General features: G+C 31.9%; 1 protein-coding gene and 1 long non-coding RNA gene across 3 annotated transcripts; one reads left to right on the forward strand and one right to left on the reverse strand.

The window, feature by feature from the left end:
• Window positions 1-10: 10 nt before the first annotated feature.
• Window positions 11-12,415, forward strand: LOC145641953 (lupeol synthase-like). 2 transcript variants are annotated; one of them, XM_081692988.1, is made up of 19 exons: window positions 11-430; window positions 793-978; window positions 3,429-3,518; window positions 3,654-3,851; window positions 4,254-4,338; window positions 4,448-4,504; window positions 6,161-6,327; window positions 6,426-6,614; window positions 6,717-6,830; window positions 6,931-7,050; window positions 7,398-7,520; window positions 7,928-8,026; window positions 9,588-9,644; window positions 9,735-9,781; window positions 9,920-10,063; window positions 10,166-10,343; window positions 10,481-10,561; window positions 10,670-10,753; window positions 11,820-12,415. In XM_081692988.1, the coding sequence occupies exons 1-19, from the start codon at window positions 233-235 to the stop codon at window positions 11,940-11,942; spliced, it is 2,340 nt and encodes a 779-aa protein (XP_081549114.1). In that variant the 5' UTR covers window positions 11-232; the 3' UTR covers window positions 11,943-12,415. The 2 variants fall into 2 exon arrangements, with proteins under 2 accessions (XP_081549114.1, XP_081549115.1); XM_081692989.1 differs by lacking the exon at window positions 4,448-4,504 and having other exon boundaries at window positions 11,820-12,414.
• A 243-nt stretch (window positions 12,416-12,658) lies between these two features.
• LOC145641954 (uncharacterized) lies at window positions 12,659-15,832 on the reverse strand. Its single transcript, XR_014115598.1, has 4 exons — window positions 15,701-15,832; window positions 13,439-13,545; window positions 13,126-13,258; window positions 12,659-12,899 (listed from the first exon to the last, which is right to left on the reverse strand). It is a non-coding gene; the product is annotated as an uncharacterized LOC145641954 (long non-coding RNA).
• Between the last annotated feature and the right edge of the window lie 217 nt (window positions 15,833-16,049).

Raw genomic sequence — 16,049 nt, forward strand, 5'->3', positions numbered from 1 at the left:
AGTCATTCTTAGTTAGGATGGGCCAATTAAAGGAGTGGATAGCAAGAGCTGGTTAGAGAGTCATTATCATCATCGACCTCCTTGCTTCCATAATCTCAGCTTATAAAAACTCAGCAAATTAAATCCAACTTCATTACTACACTATCTATATTTCACTTTCTTTCCTAGGAGAAAGAATTAAGAGTATTTAATAGTTCATAGAGTGTACGCTTAGTTAATAAAGTTGGTGATCATGTGGAAGTTGAAGATAGCAGAAGGCAAGGATCCATGGCTAGAGAGTCTAAACAACTTCACCGGTCGACAACACTGGGAGTTTGATCCGGAGGCTGGAACAACCGAGGAACGGGCCGAGGTTGAGAGGGCAAGGAAGGAGTTCAAGGAGAACCGTTTCAACATGAGGCAAAGTGCTGATCTTCTAATGAGAATGGAGGTCATTTTTTTTTTTTTTTTTAATTTTTTTTTTTTTGTGTTTTACACTTTTTTAGTTAATAGCTCAAACTAGTTTGACTTTTTCTTACTACTAACCCTATAAGTTCATGAGTTCAAATTTGGTATTTTAGTATTTTACTACTGAGATCTGATTTATAAAATTAGTTGTATTCATTTTACGTGTGAAAAATATACCGTATATGCATGTGGATAAACTATACTCCGTATAAGTTATGTCTATTTTAATATACGAGCGCGTATGGATTATATGTTATATTGTCGGGGTAAAGATAAGAACATATATAATCTAGGAAACGTAATGTGATTGTTTTGGCTAAAATTTTAAACAAAATGTTTGGACAGTTGAGAAAAGGAAAGGCAAATGTGGAAATGGATAAAGGAGTGAAGTTGAAGGAAAGAGAGGTAATAGGAGAGGAAGCAGTGACCACAACACTGAAGAAGGCCATCAACTTCTTTACCAGTATTCAAGCCCATGATGGTCACTGGCCTTCTGATAACGCTGGCCCACTTTATTTCATGCCTCCTCTGGTAAGTCATTTATATTTACGTACTTAAAAAATTATGGATGGGGAGGATAATTATCGCTCTTGCTTATTTCATTTTGTATGTATAACATTTTACTGATATACATGTGTTATTTTGATCGGCACATTTGTCAGTGCACTTCAACTATTAGTATTTATAATTATATATTATTAAGAATAATGGCGGAACGAGAAATTTAGGGTCTGTTCACATTTATTGAAATGAGCTGAACTGATTAGTGTTGAACTGAAATAAACTAATCTGAAATGAATATTTTATGAGAGAGGGAAATTAGGAGATGAACTGAACTGAACTGAATTGATTGGAGATGAACTGAACTGAGCTGAATTGAACTGATTGGAGCTGAACTAAACTGAACTGAATTGATCGGAGATGAACTGAACTGAACTGAACTGAATTGAACTGATTGGAGCTGAACTAAACTGAACTAAATTGATTGGAGATGAACTGGACTGATTGGAGCTGAACTAAACTGAACTGATATGAAATTAAGTAAATGTAAACATGCCCTTAATATAAAGGGGCCAAAGTCCCATCAAACAATACATAGAATTTTGACCTTGTTCAAGCATACAGGTAAAACCTTAAAGTAATACTCCGTAGCTATTTTTAAAAAATAAAAATTCTTATAAAAAGTTGAGAACACATTTGTCTAAGATCGTCTTACCATCATAAGACCATTGTTGTGAATCAATACAATGTAATTATATCTCATTCTCTCTCCCCTTTGCCCAACCCATCCAGAGGCGGATCTAATAAGGCAAAAGGGGTAGCACTCTGAGAAAAGAAAAAAAAAAAAAACCTATTCAAAGAGACCTGTTATTATAAATAGATAGGCTCTTTGATTTAGCCATCACCCCATACCAACTGCGGTTGCGTTCAGTTTCAAATTGAAAGAGACAAGGTCTCTTAAGGTTTTTTTTTTTTTTTTTTTTTTTTTTTTTTTTTCCTACTTCCCTTTCTACTTTATGTGTGCATAATTATATTAATCATGTATTCAACTTTCTTTATTTATGAAAATAATTTTTATTATAAAATAAATATATACTCATACTTTAATGATATAAATCATAAGGTTTTTTTTTTTTTTTTTTTGAATGAGTAACTTATTATTATTCTTAAAAACTCCTTTAACTGATGAAGTTCTGATAGACACAAATTACATAGAAAGGTAATATTTTGAGCATATAGAGTACTTTAAAATTTGATCATTGTATTATATTAATAAATAGAATATAAATTAAACCATATTTGTAAAATAAAAATTTATATACCAAAATAAATATTTAAAATATAAAGGTTATATATAATAGTTCACTAGGTTAGCACCCGTACTGATGACGGGTTTCACAGTAATTTATCTTTGGATTAGAGGAAAAAATTAATGTGATATAATAGACCTGCATATATATTAATACTAATCTCACAACATTTTATATAAAAACATTTGTGTTTTATGCATTAGTAAAAATAGATATTAGAGGAAGTACTCATATACACTAACACGATAACTTTTCTAATCAATCATCAATAATTATCAATAACTTATATACTAAAAGACACAACAGTATTGACACATGTCATTTTCTGGTGTGTCCCTTAGTTTTTTTTATTTTTTTATTTTTAAATACAAAGTATCTATATAAGAAATAAATTTTGTACATAAATAAAAGATGGCAAAAGGTAACGAACGCCTCGGTGGCGTTGGATAAGCTAACTAAAGTGTATACCCTTATTAAGTATATGCTCTTATTTTTTCATAACTATATATGCCTTTTTTCTAGGAGTTCGCAAAACTCGTCTTTGTTGCGAGTAATGCGAAATAGAGGTAGTATATTTTTTGGTGTATAGAATCGGGGGAAGTATATGATTAAATGCATTGAGACGCGTCCGAATTTGGTAAGTGTAACACTTATCAAAACATGGAGGAAGTAGTTATTCCCTTTATTCCCAGTTTTTATGCCCCAGTTTTTTGCCACATTACAAGATTACGGGTCAAACTTCAAAATATTTTGCCATAAAATACTAATCTATACAAAATAATATAGTCATTTGAGATTTTGTTGGATTCGTCTCATTTTAAATTTAATTGAGTATCTAGTTTTTATAATCTGTAATTTTAATGCCTATTAAAATGGAGATAAAATAGTTTTAAGATGCGTCTTGAAAATCGTAAAAAGTCAAATAGAGCAAAATATTAAAAATGGATTGGAGGAAGTAGTGTTGATATAACTACTTATATTAACCGGTTTGAATAGCCGGTTGCATTTTATACTTTTATTAGCTCTTTAATTTTTTTTTTTTTTTTTTTTTTTTAACTTTTTATTGATCGAGTAGATTCCATGAATGAAAGTTATAGTATTATGCATCAAATTCACACAAAGAGTATTCCATACAAAGTCATGATATCGCATTGATAAATAAACTTTCAGGTAATAGCACTATACGTTACAGGAGATCTCAATAAGATTTTATCCCCTGAACACCAAAAGGAAACAAAGCGTTATATCTACAATCATCAGGTATTTAAATAGTGTAATACACCAGTTTAACACTTTATTGTCCTTTGTTTTTCCTGATAACATTTAATAAATTTTCCTATTTTCTAACTATTTAATACATAGCACAATTTTTTTTTTTTTCGAAATATATTGCAGAATGAAGACGGAGGATGGGGGTTCCACATAGATAGCCATAGTACCATGTTTGGTTCAGCAATTAGTTACATTGCCCTAAGGTTGTTGGGAGAAGGCCCTGATGATGGTGAAGATAACGCGGTTGCAAGGGGTCGTCAATGGATCCTTGACCATGGTGGTGCTACGAGCATTCCATCTTGGGGAAAATTTTGGCTCTCGGTTTGTTCATACTAATCTCCTTCTTTACTATGTGTTTTTTTTTTGTTTGATTGAAAGTAGCTAGCTAGCTAGAATACTACCAAATTTAAGCCTTCTACTTTTTTTTGACAAGAATTTATGTACAACGTGAGCACCATATATATTATAAACATGCTTTCGTTACAAATGACGTTCATAACATGTGAGTTCTTTTTCTTTTTTTTTTGAAGAAAAACATGCATGTGAGTTATTTTGAATACGCTTTCATGTTATGTTCCTTAAACGGCTGACATAAAGAGTGTGAAAATGGGTTCAAAAGACTACCAAAGTGTATGTAGTTTGTTACATAATCTTTTTATCTCGAGTAACAGAAAAACTTGTAACAAGCTGGCCCTACTTTTGGCTTTGGACCGATTACTATAGGTGCTTGGAGTGTACGAATGGGATGGGTGCAACCCAACGCCTCCAGAGCTTTGGCTACTCCCTGATTCTTTACCGATGCACCCAGGTTCTCAAACTACTCTATACATCCACACTTATGTAGAGCTACATTTTATTTGTCTCTTAAAATAGGTTGTATCTAACTTTTATTGACCAAATCATACCAACTTTGACAGTATGTTTATACATGGATGGATTGGAATGTTATGTGCAAATAAATACGGACTTACGGAGTAAGAATCTACTCCATCCATTTTGTATTAGTCACAACATTAGGGTGTTCACAAAGTTTAAGAGAATTTTTAGAGAAGGGCTTTGTAATATAAAGTATTGTTAGGTCCTGTTTACTTCGGGCCTGCTCACTTTACCTTAAAAAATAATATTCAGTAAAAATAATTTCAGTTCAATAAAAATAATTTCAGTTCAATAAAATAAGTTTAGTTCAGCAAAAATAATTTCAGTTCATTAAAAAAAAGTTCAACTTGTTTCAAAAAAAAAAAAAAAGTTCAACTCAGTAAATATAATTTCAGTTCAGTAAAAATTAGTAACGTTAAAAAAGAAATATAACAAAGAATCAATAAAAATAATTTCAGTTCATTAAAAATAATTTCGGTTTAATAAAAATAATTTAAGTTCAACAAAAATAATTCCAGTTCAGTAAAATTAATTTCAATTCAGCAAAAATAAGGTAAAGTGAATGAGGCCTTCACCTTATAAAAATAATATTAAGTATAAATAATTTCAATTCACTAAAAAAAATAGTTCAGTAAAATTACTTTCAGTTCAGTAAAATTAATTTATGTTCAGCAAAAATAAGGTAAAGTGAATGAGGCCTTCACCTTACAAAAATAATATTAAGTATAAATAATTTAAATTCAGTAAAAAAAAAATAGTACAGTAAAAATACTTCAATTCAGTAAAAATAATTTCAGTTCAGTACAAATAAGTTCAGTTTAGTAAAATTCAGTAGCTTTAAAGAAGAATTATAATAGAATATCAATAAAAATAATTTAAGTTCAATAAAATCAATTTCAGTTCAGTAAAAAAAAAATTTAAGTTTAGCAAAAATATTTCCAGTCCAGTAAAAATAATTTTAGTTCAACAAAAATAAAGTGGTGTAAATAGGGCCTTAGTAGTAAATAAATTTTATTTTTTTTTTAAAAAAAAAAAGGTAGTGTAAGGCCCCGTTCAGCAAAAATCATGTCTTGCAATTATTTCTGGAATATGCAAAGGTGGTATATATAAAAGTGTTGTTATTAATATGAAACGGATGTATAAGGAAAGTGTTGTCATTATACGAATCGGATGAAGTAATATAAAATTGATGTAAAAGTGTTGCGATTAATACGAAATGGAGGGAGTAGGATTTAGCATAAGACTAGAGTACGTACTATCTCGATATTTTACCCATTATATATGGTGAACAAAGTTTAAAGATTTGCTTGTAATAAACTAATAATCAATAACATTTATAAACTATTTTCAAATGAAATATTGTTAAATTCGTTTAGAGGTATTCATTTTTACATATCAACTTTAATTTTGTAATACTACCTCCGTTAACTTTTATTTGCAACTTTGCAATATTCTATGTGTGCAAAGTTGCAAATAAAAGTTAAAGGAAGTAGTATATTTATTCAATATATCAAATGTATTTTAGTAAGACAAAGTTTTGTACTTCTATAATTACTACAATACCGTACAGATTAATACTTCAAAAAAGCATTTCACCTTGGATTCAAAAGTCACAAGTCACAACCTAATAACCTAGCTAGAGTAATAATGTTAAATTATATATACTACGTTTGTTTCTTTGGAATATTTTGTATCTCACAAATATTTTTTTACAATTCAAAATCCAACATCACTAACCTCTGGAGTATGTGCAGGGAAAACTTTATGCTATTGCCGATTGGTGTATATGCCAGTATCATACATGTATGGTAGGAGATTTGTTGGTCCAATCACTCAACTCATTGAGTCACTTAGAACAGAAATTTACCCCCAGCCATACCATGAAATTAACTGGAACAAAGCTAGAAACTCATGTGCTAAGGTATGTTCTAGAATTACTTACTACGTAATGACTAATTTTGGACACAATCGAGCATAACTATATACGAAGTAGTTTACACAACTAACAACTTTTTGTAGGAGGATCTTTATACTCCACATCATGTGTTGCAAGACATGATTTGGGGAATTCTTCACCACATTGGTGAGCCAATCCTCAACCGTTGGCCCTTCTCGAAACTCAGACAAAAGGCGCTCAAAACAGCAATAGCAAATGTACACTATGAGGACATTAACAGCAGATACTGCTGCATTGGTTGCGTTGAAAAGGTACATTGTTGCCATTGACAATGATAACAAACAAGCCCTTAGCCATCGATCTTTGTCTTTACTTTCTTTCAAAGTATGCCATATTAAGCACTTGTGGCACAGGTACTTTGTTTGATGGCTTGTTGGGCGGAAGATCCGAATTCAATAGCATACAAGAAACATCTAGCCAGGATCCCAGATTATTTGTGGGTTTCTGAGGATGGGATGAAGTTTACGGTAATTTTTAGTAACGATGCAAAGTTGTGGTGTAACACACTAACACAGTAACAATGTTGTGTAACAATTATTTTTGGTATGCAATATACTTTGGGAGCAGGCCCTTGGTTGCCAAACTTGGGATGCAGCACTAGCATTTCACGCAATATCTGCCAGTGGTCTTACTGACGAATATGCAACATCACTTAAGAAAACACACGGTTTTCTCAAAGCCTCACAGGTTTTACTTCACTCAACAAACACCCTTTTATTTAACTAAACTACTACCTCCGTTACTTTTTAGTTGTAACAGAGAAATTTTTTATATCTCACAAAATATACTCCTTTATTGCATCTAAAAAGTAACGGATGTAGTACAAAATATCATGACATACTTTTTGACTTTTGTGATACATATGTAAGCGAATTTTTTAAACCTTTAATTTTTCATAGAGAAAAAAAAAAAAAATCTTAAGAGGCCTATGAATATTATTGCGAGTATTTCAAATGTATAAAATATCTCGTGAAACTTCTAATATCATTGCGAGTATCTAAATTGTATAAAATATGATGCTCTATTCAATATAGGTTAGGGAGAATCCATCAGGAAATTATAAGGAGATGTATAGGCATATTAGTAAAGGTTCATGGACTTTCTCAACACCAGATCACGGCTGGCAAGTCTCTGATTGCACTGCGGAAGGACTTAAGGTGATTGAATACAAACATTTTCAATCATAAAGCAAAATATTATACTACCTTCGATTTTTTTAGTTGTAACTTTAGGGTATTTTATGTGAGATATAAAATATTTTAAAGTTGCAACTAAAAAAATCGCAAGTAGAATTTCATTTAAATTGTATGCTTCAATGATAATTATTTTCCTTTTTAATCCGATGATATATTTTAACTCATTTTAATGATTATTGTTCATGTAATCATCAAATGACCAAAAAATAACATTAGTGTGCCTTAAAATGACTTATATGAGTATATATAAAATTTTTATTAATTTTAAATGAGCAAAAAATAACATTAGTGCGCCATAAAATGACTTATATTACCAGAAAATTTTGTATCCTTTTTTGCTTATCTGTTCCAACGGTATTGTTTTATAGGTTGCACTGCTATTTGCAAAAATGTTTCCTGAACTTGAGGAAGAAAAAATGGAAGCTGAGCACCTATTTCATGCTGTGAATGTCATTCTTTCTCTACAGGTTTGAGTTATACGTATTTTCTTTTGTTCCCCTTGTACAAGTATATGTTTTGTTGTGGTTCATCAGCTTTAATTACTTAAACACATTATGTTTACCTCTAACTATTTTGACTTATTTCAAACAAAATAGTACAGTATCTGCTAAGTTTATATTAAAGCAACTAACTTAAGTTTCGTGCAATGGATGGCTTTTATTTAGCCTACTGGTAAATTACAATACTAATTTAATAATAATTTACTAAATTGAAACATAGTAATTTCAATTTGATATGTATACTGGTGTTAAAAGTTAATAATTCATTAGACATCATAAAAAAAAATGAAAGAAATTTAATTATTATGGCCTTATGGCGTTTTATTTTCGAATAGAACTTTTGGTTAATTAATAACTAAGAGCCTGTTCTGATTGACGGACTGAGTTCAACTGAAATTAACTTATTAGAGCTGAGTTGAATTGAACTTATTAAAGCTGAGCTCAACTGCACTAAAAATAATTGTATCAGAACAGGCCCTAATTTGTCTACCTGTGCAATGTATTCATATACTCCACCTGTCCTAATTTTGTCGCATACTTTGACTAGCAAAATGTTTTATGTACATGTAATTGAACTTTATCTTATTTTGCAATAATTAATAATCAAGTTTTAACTTTATATAATTATAATTATTGAATAGTGGTTATTTTTAATTATAAATAAATCAATAAAAAAATGCTACACTAAAAGCAAATAAAGTGAAAATCCTAAACGGAGCAAAAATTAACTTTCAAAGAAAAAAATGCAAAGTAGAATGATAGTTTATTTTTATAATTTATATTATAATAATAATAATTAATTATATAATATAATATAATACAAAGTATAATATAATACTTCCTCCATTCTTTTATTATTGCACCACTTGTCGGAAGTTTCACAAATATTGCACCATTTCCTCTTTAGGAAAAAAATTTATTTGTGTTTACACTACAAACTCCCAACATACCCTTGCTTTTTCACACTTACTTTTTAGTTTATCAATATGTCACATGGGCAATTTTGTATTTAACCTTTCTCTCTCTTACTTTTTTCCACTATCAAAATAATTGTACCAAACCCCTATGGTGCAATAATAAAAAACGGAGGAAGTATACTTTTTCTGATCCACATAAATTACAACAACAATGAAATTATGAATCCCAAAGCACATTTATATGTCAAATATATATAATTATATAAAAGTAAAAACTATAAAAGTTAATATTGTGAAAATATTTTACGAGACGAATCTAATAATACACCACATGACTATATTTTACTTTACGTATACATCACAATTTGTGGTCAAACAAGCATGATGAATCGCATAAAAGTTCAATTGTTGTAATATTACTAGAACGAAAAAAGTATGAAAGATATGCTTAAAAGATTTTAGTTTCTTTTTTCAAGAATTTTTTTTTTTTTTTGGACGGGTTTTTCGAGAAATTTTTAACAAGTGTCATTTTTTGTTTCGTTTTAGTATATACGAAGTAGTTATTATTATTGATGATTATTCATATATCTTATCCTACCCTACTGTTATAGAGTGAGAATGGTGGTTTCACAGCTTGGGAGCCTCAGCGAACATACCATTGGATCGAGGTATAACCAACTTCTTCTATCATAATATAGATTAAGTTAAATTCAAAATAAATTTTGTAATTTCTCATGAGATGTATTGTCTAATCTCAGAAATTCAATCCAACAGAGCTCTTTGATGATGTTCTAATCGAAAGAGAGTAAGCTTCTTCTAACATTTCAAAAACACCCTAATAGACCGGGCCAAGACGATCAGTTGAAGTCTTGCAGAAAAATAACAAACGAACTTAACTTTCCTAATTTAATGAATAAAATCCTTATTTTTACTGTTACTATAGGCATGTTGAGTGCACTTCCTCAGTAATACAAGCTTTTACACTCTTCAAGGAGCAATACCCAGATCACAGGACCAAAGAAATAGAAGACTCCATCTTTAGAGGAATACAGTACATTGAAAGGGCTCAAAATCCTGATGGTTCCTGGTAAATATGCTGATTTTTAATTGAAATGTGATTTTCGTAAGAGAGAAAATACACTTGTGGAATTGAGAGTGATTTCTTTTGGGTTTGTTCTTGTGAGGATAGGTATGGTTTTTGGGGAATTTGTTTTACCTATGGAACATGGTTTGCTGTGGAGGCACTACTAAGCTGTGATAAAAACTACCATAATAGTCAGGCTGTGCGAAAGGCATGTGAGTTTATACTCTCAAAGCAATTGCCTAATGGCGGGTGGGGCGAAAGCTACCTCTCAAGCTCCAACGAGGTACTCTAATCCACTCCCCTCTCTCCCTCCCCTGTGGTGGTAAAAGCCGCGTCTCTTGTAGTGAAATAACATCAGTCTGAGTTTTCTCTAAAAGTCTAGATTTGTGCATCAATCCTTGGTTTGGGATTGTGGAACAGGTTTATACAAACCTAAAAGGGAACAAGTCAAATCTGGTGCAAACTTCATGGGCATTGTTAACTCTCATTAGAGCAGGGCAGGTGCGTTACTGCGTATAACTGTATTCTATCCTACATTTCCTATTGCACCTTAAAAAATGCGAGCAAGCTTAAAACTATGGTTAACCCAAATGGTTCTCAATGTAACAGTGGGAAGTAGATCCCGACCCCGTAGACCGAGGGATGAGGTTGGTAATCAACTCACAGTTGGAAAATGGAGACTTCCCACCACAGGTAATTACAAGATTCAGTTTTGATATGCAGTCACAAAAGCTAACAAAAGTATTAAATATATCTATTCAATAATATAACCTCCTATTCCTGAGTATAAGATATACTGTATTAAGTATAATATATAGGACCCCAATAGATATTATAATGAGTAATTTCCATATTCATAATATAAAAAGTCAGACAATGTCAAAATTCCTTGATACGCAGCTTTGAGCGGCCTCTTTTATAAATTAAAAAAAAAAAAATCATAAAACCAGAATTAATGGCTAGCAGAGGTAAAGTGCTAATTAGGCAGTTTTTAGTTTAATAAAACTACTGGTTTACTATAAACAAAATATGCTTTATTTTTTAAATAATCACAGAGGTAAACCACTAATTGGTGGCAGTTTTGTCCATGGTAAAAAAGCTAATTCAATTATCGATTTTATTCAATAAACCTCTAATTCAATTATTGATTTCATTGAATAAACCGCTAATTCAATTAGTTACCTTGGACAAAACCTCTAATTCAGCGATTTTTACTTCGGACAAAACTTCTAATTCAACAATTTTAATGTGAACCGACCAAAAAAAACAAACTGATTTTTAGCTATTTAGCTCTTAAGATGGTGCATAAGCCCTCCGTCCCTAAATAAAAGTTTCATTTACTCAAGAGTGAATTTAAAAAAATGATAAGAGATTAGGTTGATTGATTGTAAACTAGAAAAAAGTAATGTTCAGTTATATGAAGGTGAATAAAAAAGTGGATTCTGAAGAAAAAAAAAAAAAAAAAAAAGGGACTTTTAAAGACACAAAATTGTAGTAAAATGAGACTTCTATTTAGGGACAGAAAGAGTATCACTTACCAATATTGTAATGTTAAAAAATTTCCAAAGTGAAACTTCTTGTATCCAAGGACCAAGGCTATTCTTCATGGTAAGGGACTAAGGGTAGACTGTCCTACACATGAATTTGCCTTGGCGACGTGAATTTCAAGTTACAACCCAGATTCTCATTTAACGTCAGTCACAGTACATAGTTTTACATCTTATCCATGATATCTAACAGCTATGGTAACTTTATACAGGAAAGCACTGGAATATTCATGAAGAACTGCATAATTGAATATTCATCATACAGGTGTATTTTCCCCATATGGGTTCTCAGTGAATATCGTCGTGCACAAGCACAAAGATCAGCCATACAATAGCCAACACTCACTGGAACTCCAAGAGAAACTGGTCACCAAGCTATTAGCATCTATAGTGTATTGCTGCTAAACATCACAGGATGTAGAAGCAAATCAATAAATCATCCTTAGTTGGCTATAATCGAATTTTATGCTCTAGTTTACTAATCTTTGTCAATGTAAGGTTACTGAGGTAACTTCTAAAGGGAAACTTCCAAAAGTCCGGCCACATTACAATTTTCACTTATTTTAAGAGCATTTTGTGAAATTATAGGAGTGATTTCCGTGAAGATTGCTTCGACATACTAAAATTCCACAATTATGCTGCTTTGTAACAAAATTTCTTACATACCGTCCACGTCACCTAAATAATCAAGGATTTTTTTTTTAATTAAAAATCTTGAAACTGCTGATTGAATCAGCGGTTTATAGTTTAATGAACCTCTATATAAACCACTAATTCAATTAGCGGTAATATTGTGAACCGGGAAAAAATAATTTCATATTTACAAACGTTGACCTGGACAGTAGTAGGGAATTTTGTAAATAAAGTGATGCATTTATGAAATTTTGATCTCTTTAAGCGTTTTCTATGGAAATCACTCAAATTATAGTGTGTTAGGTACTGAAAATGTTAAGCTTTTACCCTTTTATAATTTCCAATTGAGTGATGCCAAAAGCATAGCTTTAGTTAGAGATCCTATAAGAAGAACTCACAAAATTCAAGAGTTGATATATGGAAAAAAAAAAAAAAAAAATTATATGATCTTATAAATATCATGGAACCCATTTAAGCAATTTAAAACAAAACCAAAAGACTTAGAAAAGAAAAACATGGTTAAAAGATGATTCTCTAGAGTGAGATTTACGTTACTGAAAGGGCCATGATTTGGCCGGCGAGACCAGGATCTTGTTGCAGCAGCTCCTTTAGGTTGTTTTCCACTTCCCCCATCTGTTTCTCCAGGTACTCTTAGAAGTCTGTCACCATATATAAAGACAACACATCAAGTTAATATCTCCGGCAACAAAGTAATCTCAATAAATGAACACATACAACTGAAATTGGGATATATTTCTGAAATATTGCTAGGTGGTCTTGCTAATATGACACTAATCAACGATTTGAAAAACGATAAACTGAAAACCAAACAAGTGAAAGACAAATTGAGAAGGTAGAAAACAAACAATTAATAAGTATAAAAACCTGTAAAGAAGCTATGGCAGTCTCACTATCCTTGAACTTCTGTTCCTTTTCATCCATCAAGACCGAATTTGGCAAAATATTGTTGAGGATTTACAACCATAGATTCTGTAAGCCAAGGACTCTCGCGTTCTTCCTGCATAACAAAGGTAACAAAAACACCATTAAGTACAAAAATCTATAAGGTAAACAATCAACCAACAATACAGCAGTCACATATCAATTGAACATAGGTCCCAAACTGCACCAAACCCCAAAAGTTACAGATATGTGGTTCAATTCATGTATCAAGAACTTATACTGAAATTGAACTTACCTATTGATTTGCATGTATTCGTGTCATCAGGCACTTGTCGCAACTGCTCCAAGGTTAAGTAAGAACGCTTCTTTGCAGTTTCTTTAGATCATATTTGGTTTTTGCACCTATATAGATCATAGAACATGGTTATACTTAACTATACAAAAGCATAATAGACAAATTGCAGCCCATAAAACTAATGTACTAGAGGGGAAAGTTTGATAGGGAGCACTTAACATGAGTCAAAAGTTATTTAGTGCTAACATCAGACTATAGGAGACATGTACCAATGAACATCTCACACTAAACAAGTTCCTCATTCCTCATAAAATGTTTTTGGAGAGTAACAGGATGAGTGATAGGATATGGAGATAGCCTAGAGAAGGATATGTAGATTGCTTCACATATCTACCTATGTGTCACGGTCAAGTGTTATGATACTAGAACTGTATAGTACTCTCCCGTCTATTGGCAACAAGGGCACAAACCAAGAGCGGAAATGGCTTGTCAGCACGAAGCACCACATTCTATAGACGAGTTTGATAGGCACTCTGGCCTGTTGGCGACAAGAGTGGAGTCAAGGGGGGTTGATCGGGGCTTGTGACAGTCTGGCAGGGCAAAAGCAGGTTCGACGATGAATTTTGATTATTTTGAGGGTTTCTTGAGATTTTATCAATTTTTGGGTGTTTTATACATGTGGCAGCATAATTTCTATAAATGCCTACAACAACACACAAGTAATAAAGCTATAGGCAATGGGTAGGAAGCTCAGATATTATTAATCATTGCCTCCTACAGAACTTCTTCTTGAAATTACTCTAAGGCCTAGAAAACTTAAGTAAAAGGCCTAGCCAGCTTCAAATACACTCAAAGAGAGTTGGATTCTAACATTATGCTGCCAGTTCTTTGCTTGGCATGGCTAATGCCAAGCCCTGGTGCAAGGGTTGCATTAGCTAATGGACAGACAGCATAAAAACATTGTAGAAGCTTTGTAACAGGTACTATTACCAGTTTACCACTGTATGCAATTTAAAGTCCAAATTCCAAATTAAGCATGCTAGGTTAGAGGGCCCAGAGGTGTGCCATGTCAGGCGATCTTCTTGGAAATGACCCACTAAAATTCTTTTTTCACCATTGACTGAAGCTCTACCAAATAGGTTATATTAGAGAGTTCAGGATGTCCGTACCATTTGCACAACTATAATGGATTTAAGTTCTTTATATAACCTAATCATCTTTATAAAAAATTGGAGAGAAAAAGAATTATGACATACAATCTACAAAGGGAATGAGGCCGTCACAATTCCCAAATCATTTGAAGACCTATGTTACTTGACTTTTGGGAAGCAAGACTCTAAGGAGTGGTAACATCAAGCTTTTGAATATCTCTACTCCGCTTGTCCTTAAATAAGCTTCATTTCTCACAAAATAAAAGTCTCATTATTTATTCAGTCTTTAATTCACTTTTAATCAACAAAAGCCCTCCAACCCTTATATTTCTCTCTTCCTCAAAACAGTAAATTATCCCATTATCTTCCTTTTTTTTAAAAAAAAAAAATTCAACTTTAATCTACAATACGCTACTATAACTCCTTCCTAAATCCGTGTACACCGGATAAACGTGGTGGAAAGGGATGTAACACTAAAACTTCATACTCCCCTTCTCTGAACCCCTTCTTTTTCTATTTTTGACTACCAATATTAATCGAACTACTAATAACCTAATTCCAACCATATTATGCCTGAGCATAGATACAAGTTCTAATTCAACATAGTCAAATAACTAATTCAATCATTCAACAACTGCAACATGTACATGTCTATATTACAATAGATACAAATAGCATCTTGTTCACTTAGGAGCTCACTTAAGCACAAATACAACATACAGGCATCCAGCCAAATCTCAAATATTCAAATTCTTCTTTCATTCAAATCCCTTTGTCTTTCGTCTTTTTCTACTAGTATGGTAATTGACAAGCACAAGTTATAGAAATGGATATCGAATATACATATTATTCAAAGACAAAAACCATAAAAATAACATAAAACCAATCTTTTCTTTCCAGAGGAAAAATCCATAACACCGAATGCAATTAAGTAGCAAAATGAAACAATAAATCATGATAAGAACAAGGCAGCAAAATTCGAGACAAACAATGTCATTAAGTAGTATCATTCACATATAAATCTCAAATCAGAAATACCCTAAACAATTCACATATTACATAAAAACCCTAAAATTGATTGAATGCTTAATTCACGAAGAAGATAATGAACCTTAGAGATGTATGCCGGAAAAAGATATCGGATTCAATTTTCCGACGGCAATCACCGGAACCATTTATTCGCGCACACCCACTCATTGAGAGATTACTTTACATTTCACCTCATTGTAATTTTCTCTTGGGAAATTATTATTGGTACACTCGGTTTTTATCTTTGGTACACCTCATTAAATTTCCATTACTACACCTCATTAAATTTCCATTACTAGTGGTACATCCATAATTAACAACTAATTAACTACAGTTACTGAAACGTTAATCAAATGTTTAGTTAAGGTAAATGGGAGGGATTTTGCATAGACTTGAGTTGACTAAAATGCCCTCCCCCTCATTAACTCTCC

The sequence above is a fragment of the Chenopodium album genome, chromosome 8 (assembly GCF_948465745.1).
Source record: "Chenopodium album chromosome 8, dcCheAlbu1.1, whole genome shotgun sequence".
NCBI classification, from domain to species: domain Eukaryota; kingdom Viridiplantae; phylum Streptophyta; class Magnoliopsida; order Caryophyllales; family Amaranthaceae; genus Chenopodium; species Chenopodium album.

Bases quoted from the DNA above. Each gene is read 5' to 3' on its own strand.
- LOC145641953 (XM_081692988.1), top strand. From the start codon at position 233: ATGTGGAAGTTGAAGATAGCAGAAGGCAAGGATCCATGGCTAGAGAGT. The intron at 4,339-4,447 runs GTTCTCAAACTA...CAACTTTGACAG, and splicing joins TTCTTTACCGATGCACCCAG to TATGTTTATACATGGATGGA. The intron at 10,344-10,480 runs GTACTCTAATCC...ATTGTGGAACAG, and splicing joins ACCTCTCAAGCTCCAACGAG to GTTTATACAAACCTAAAAGG.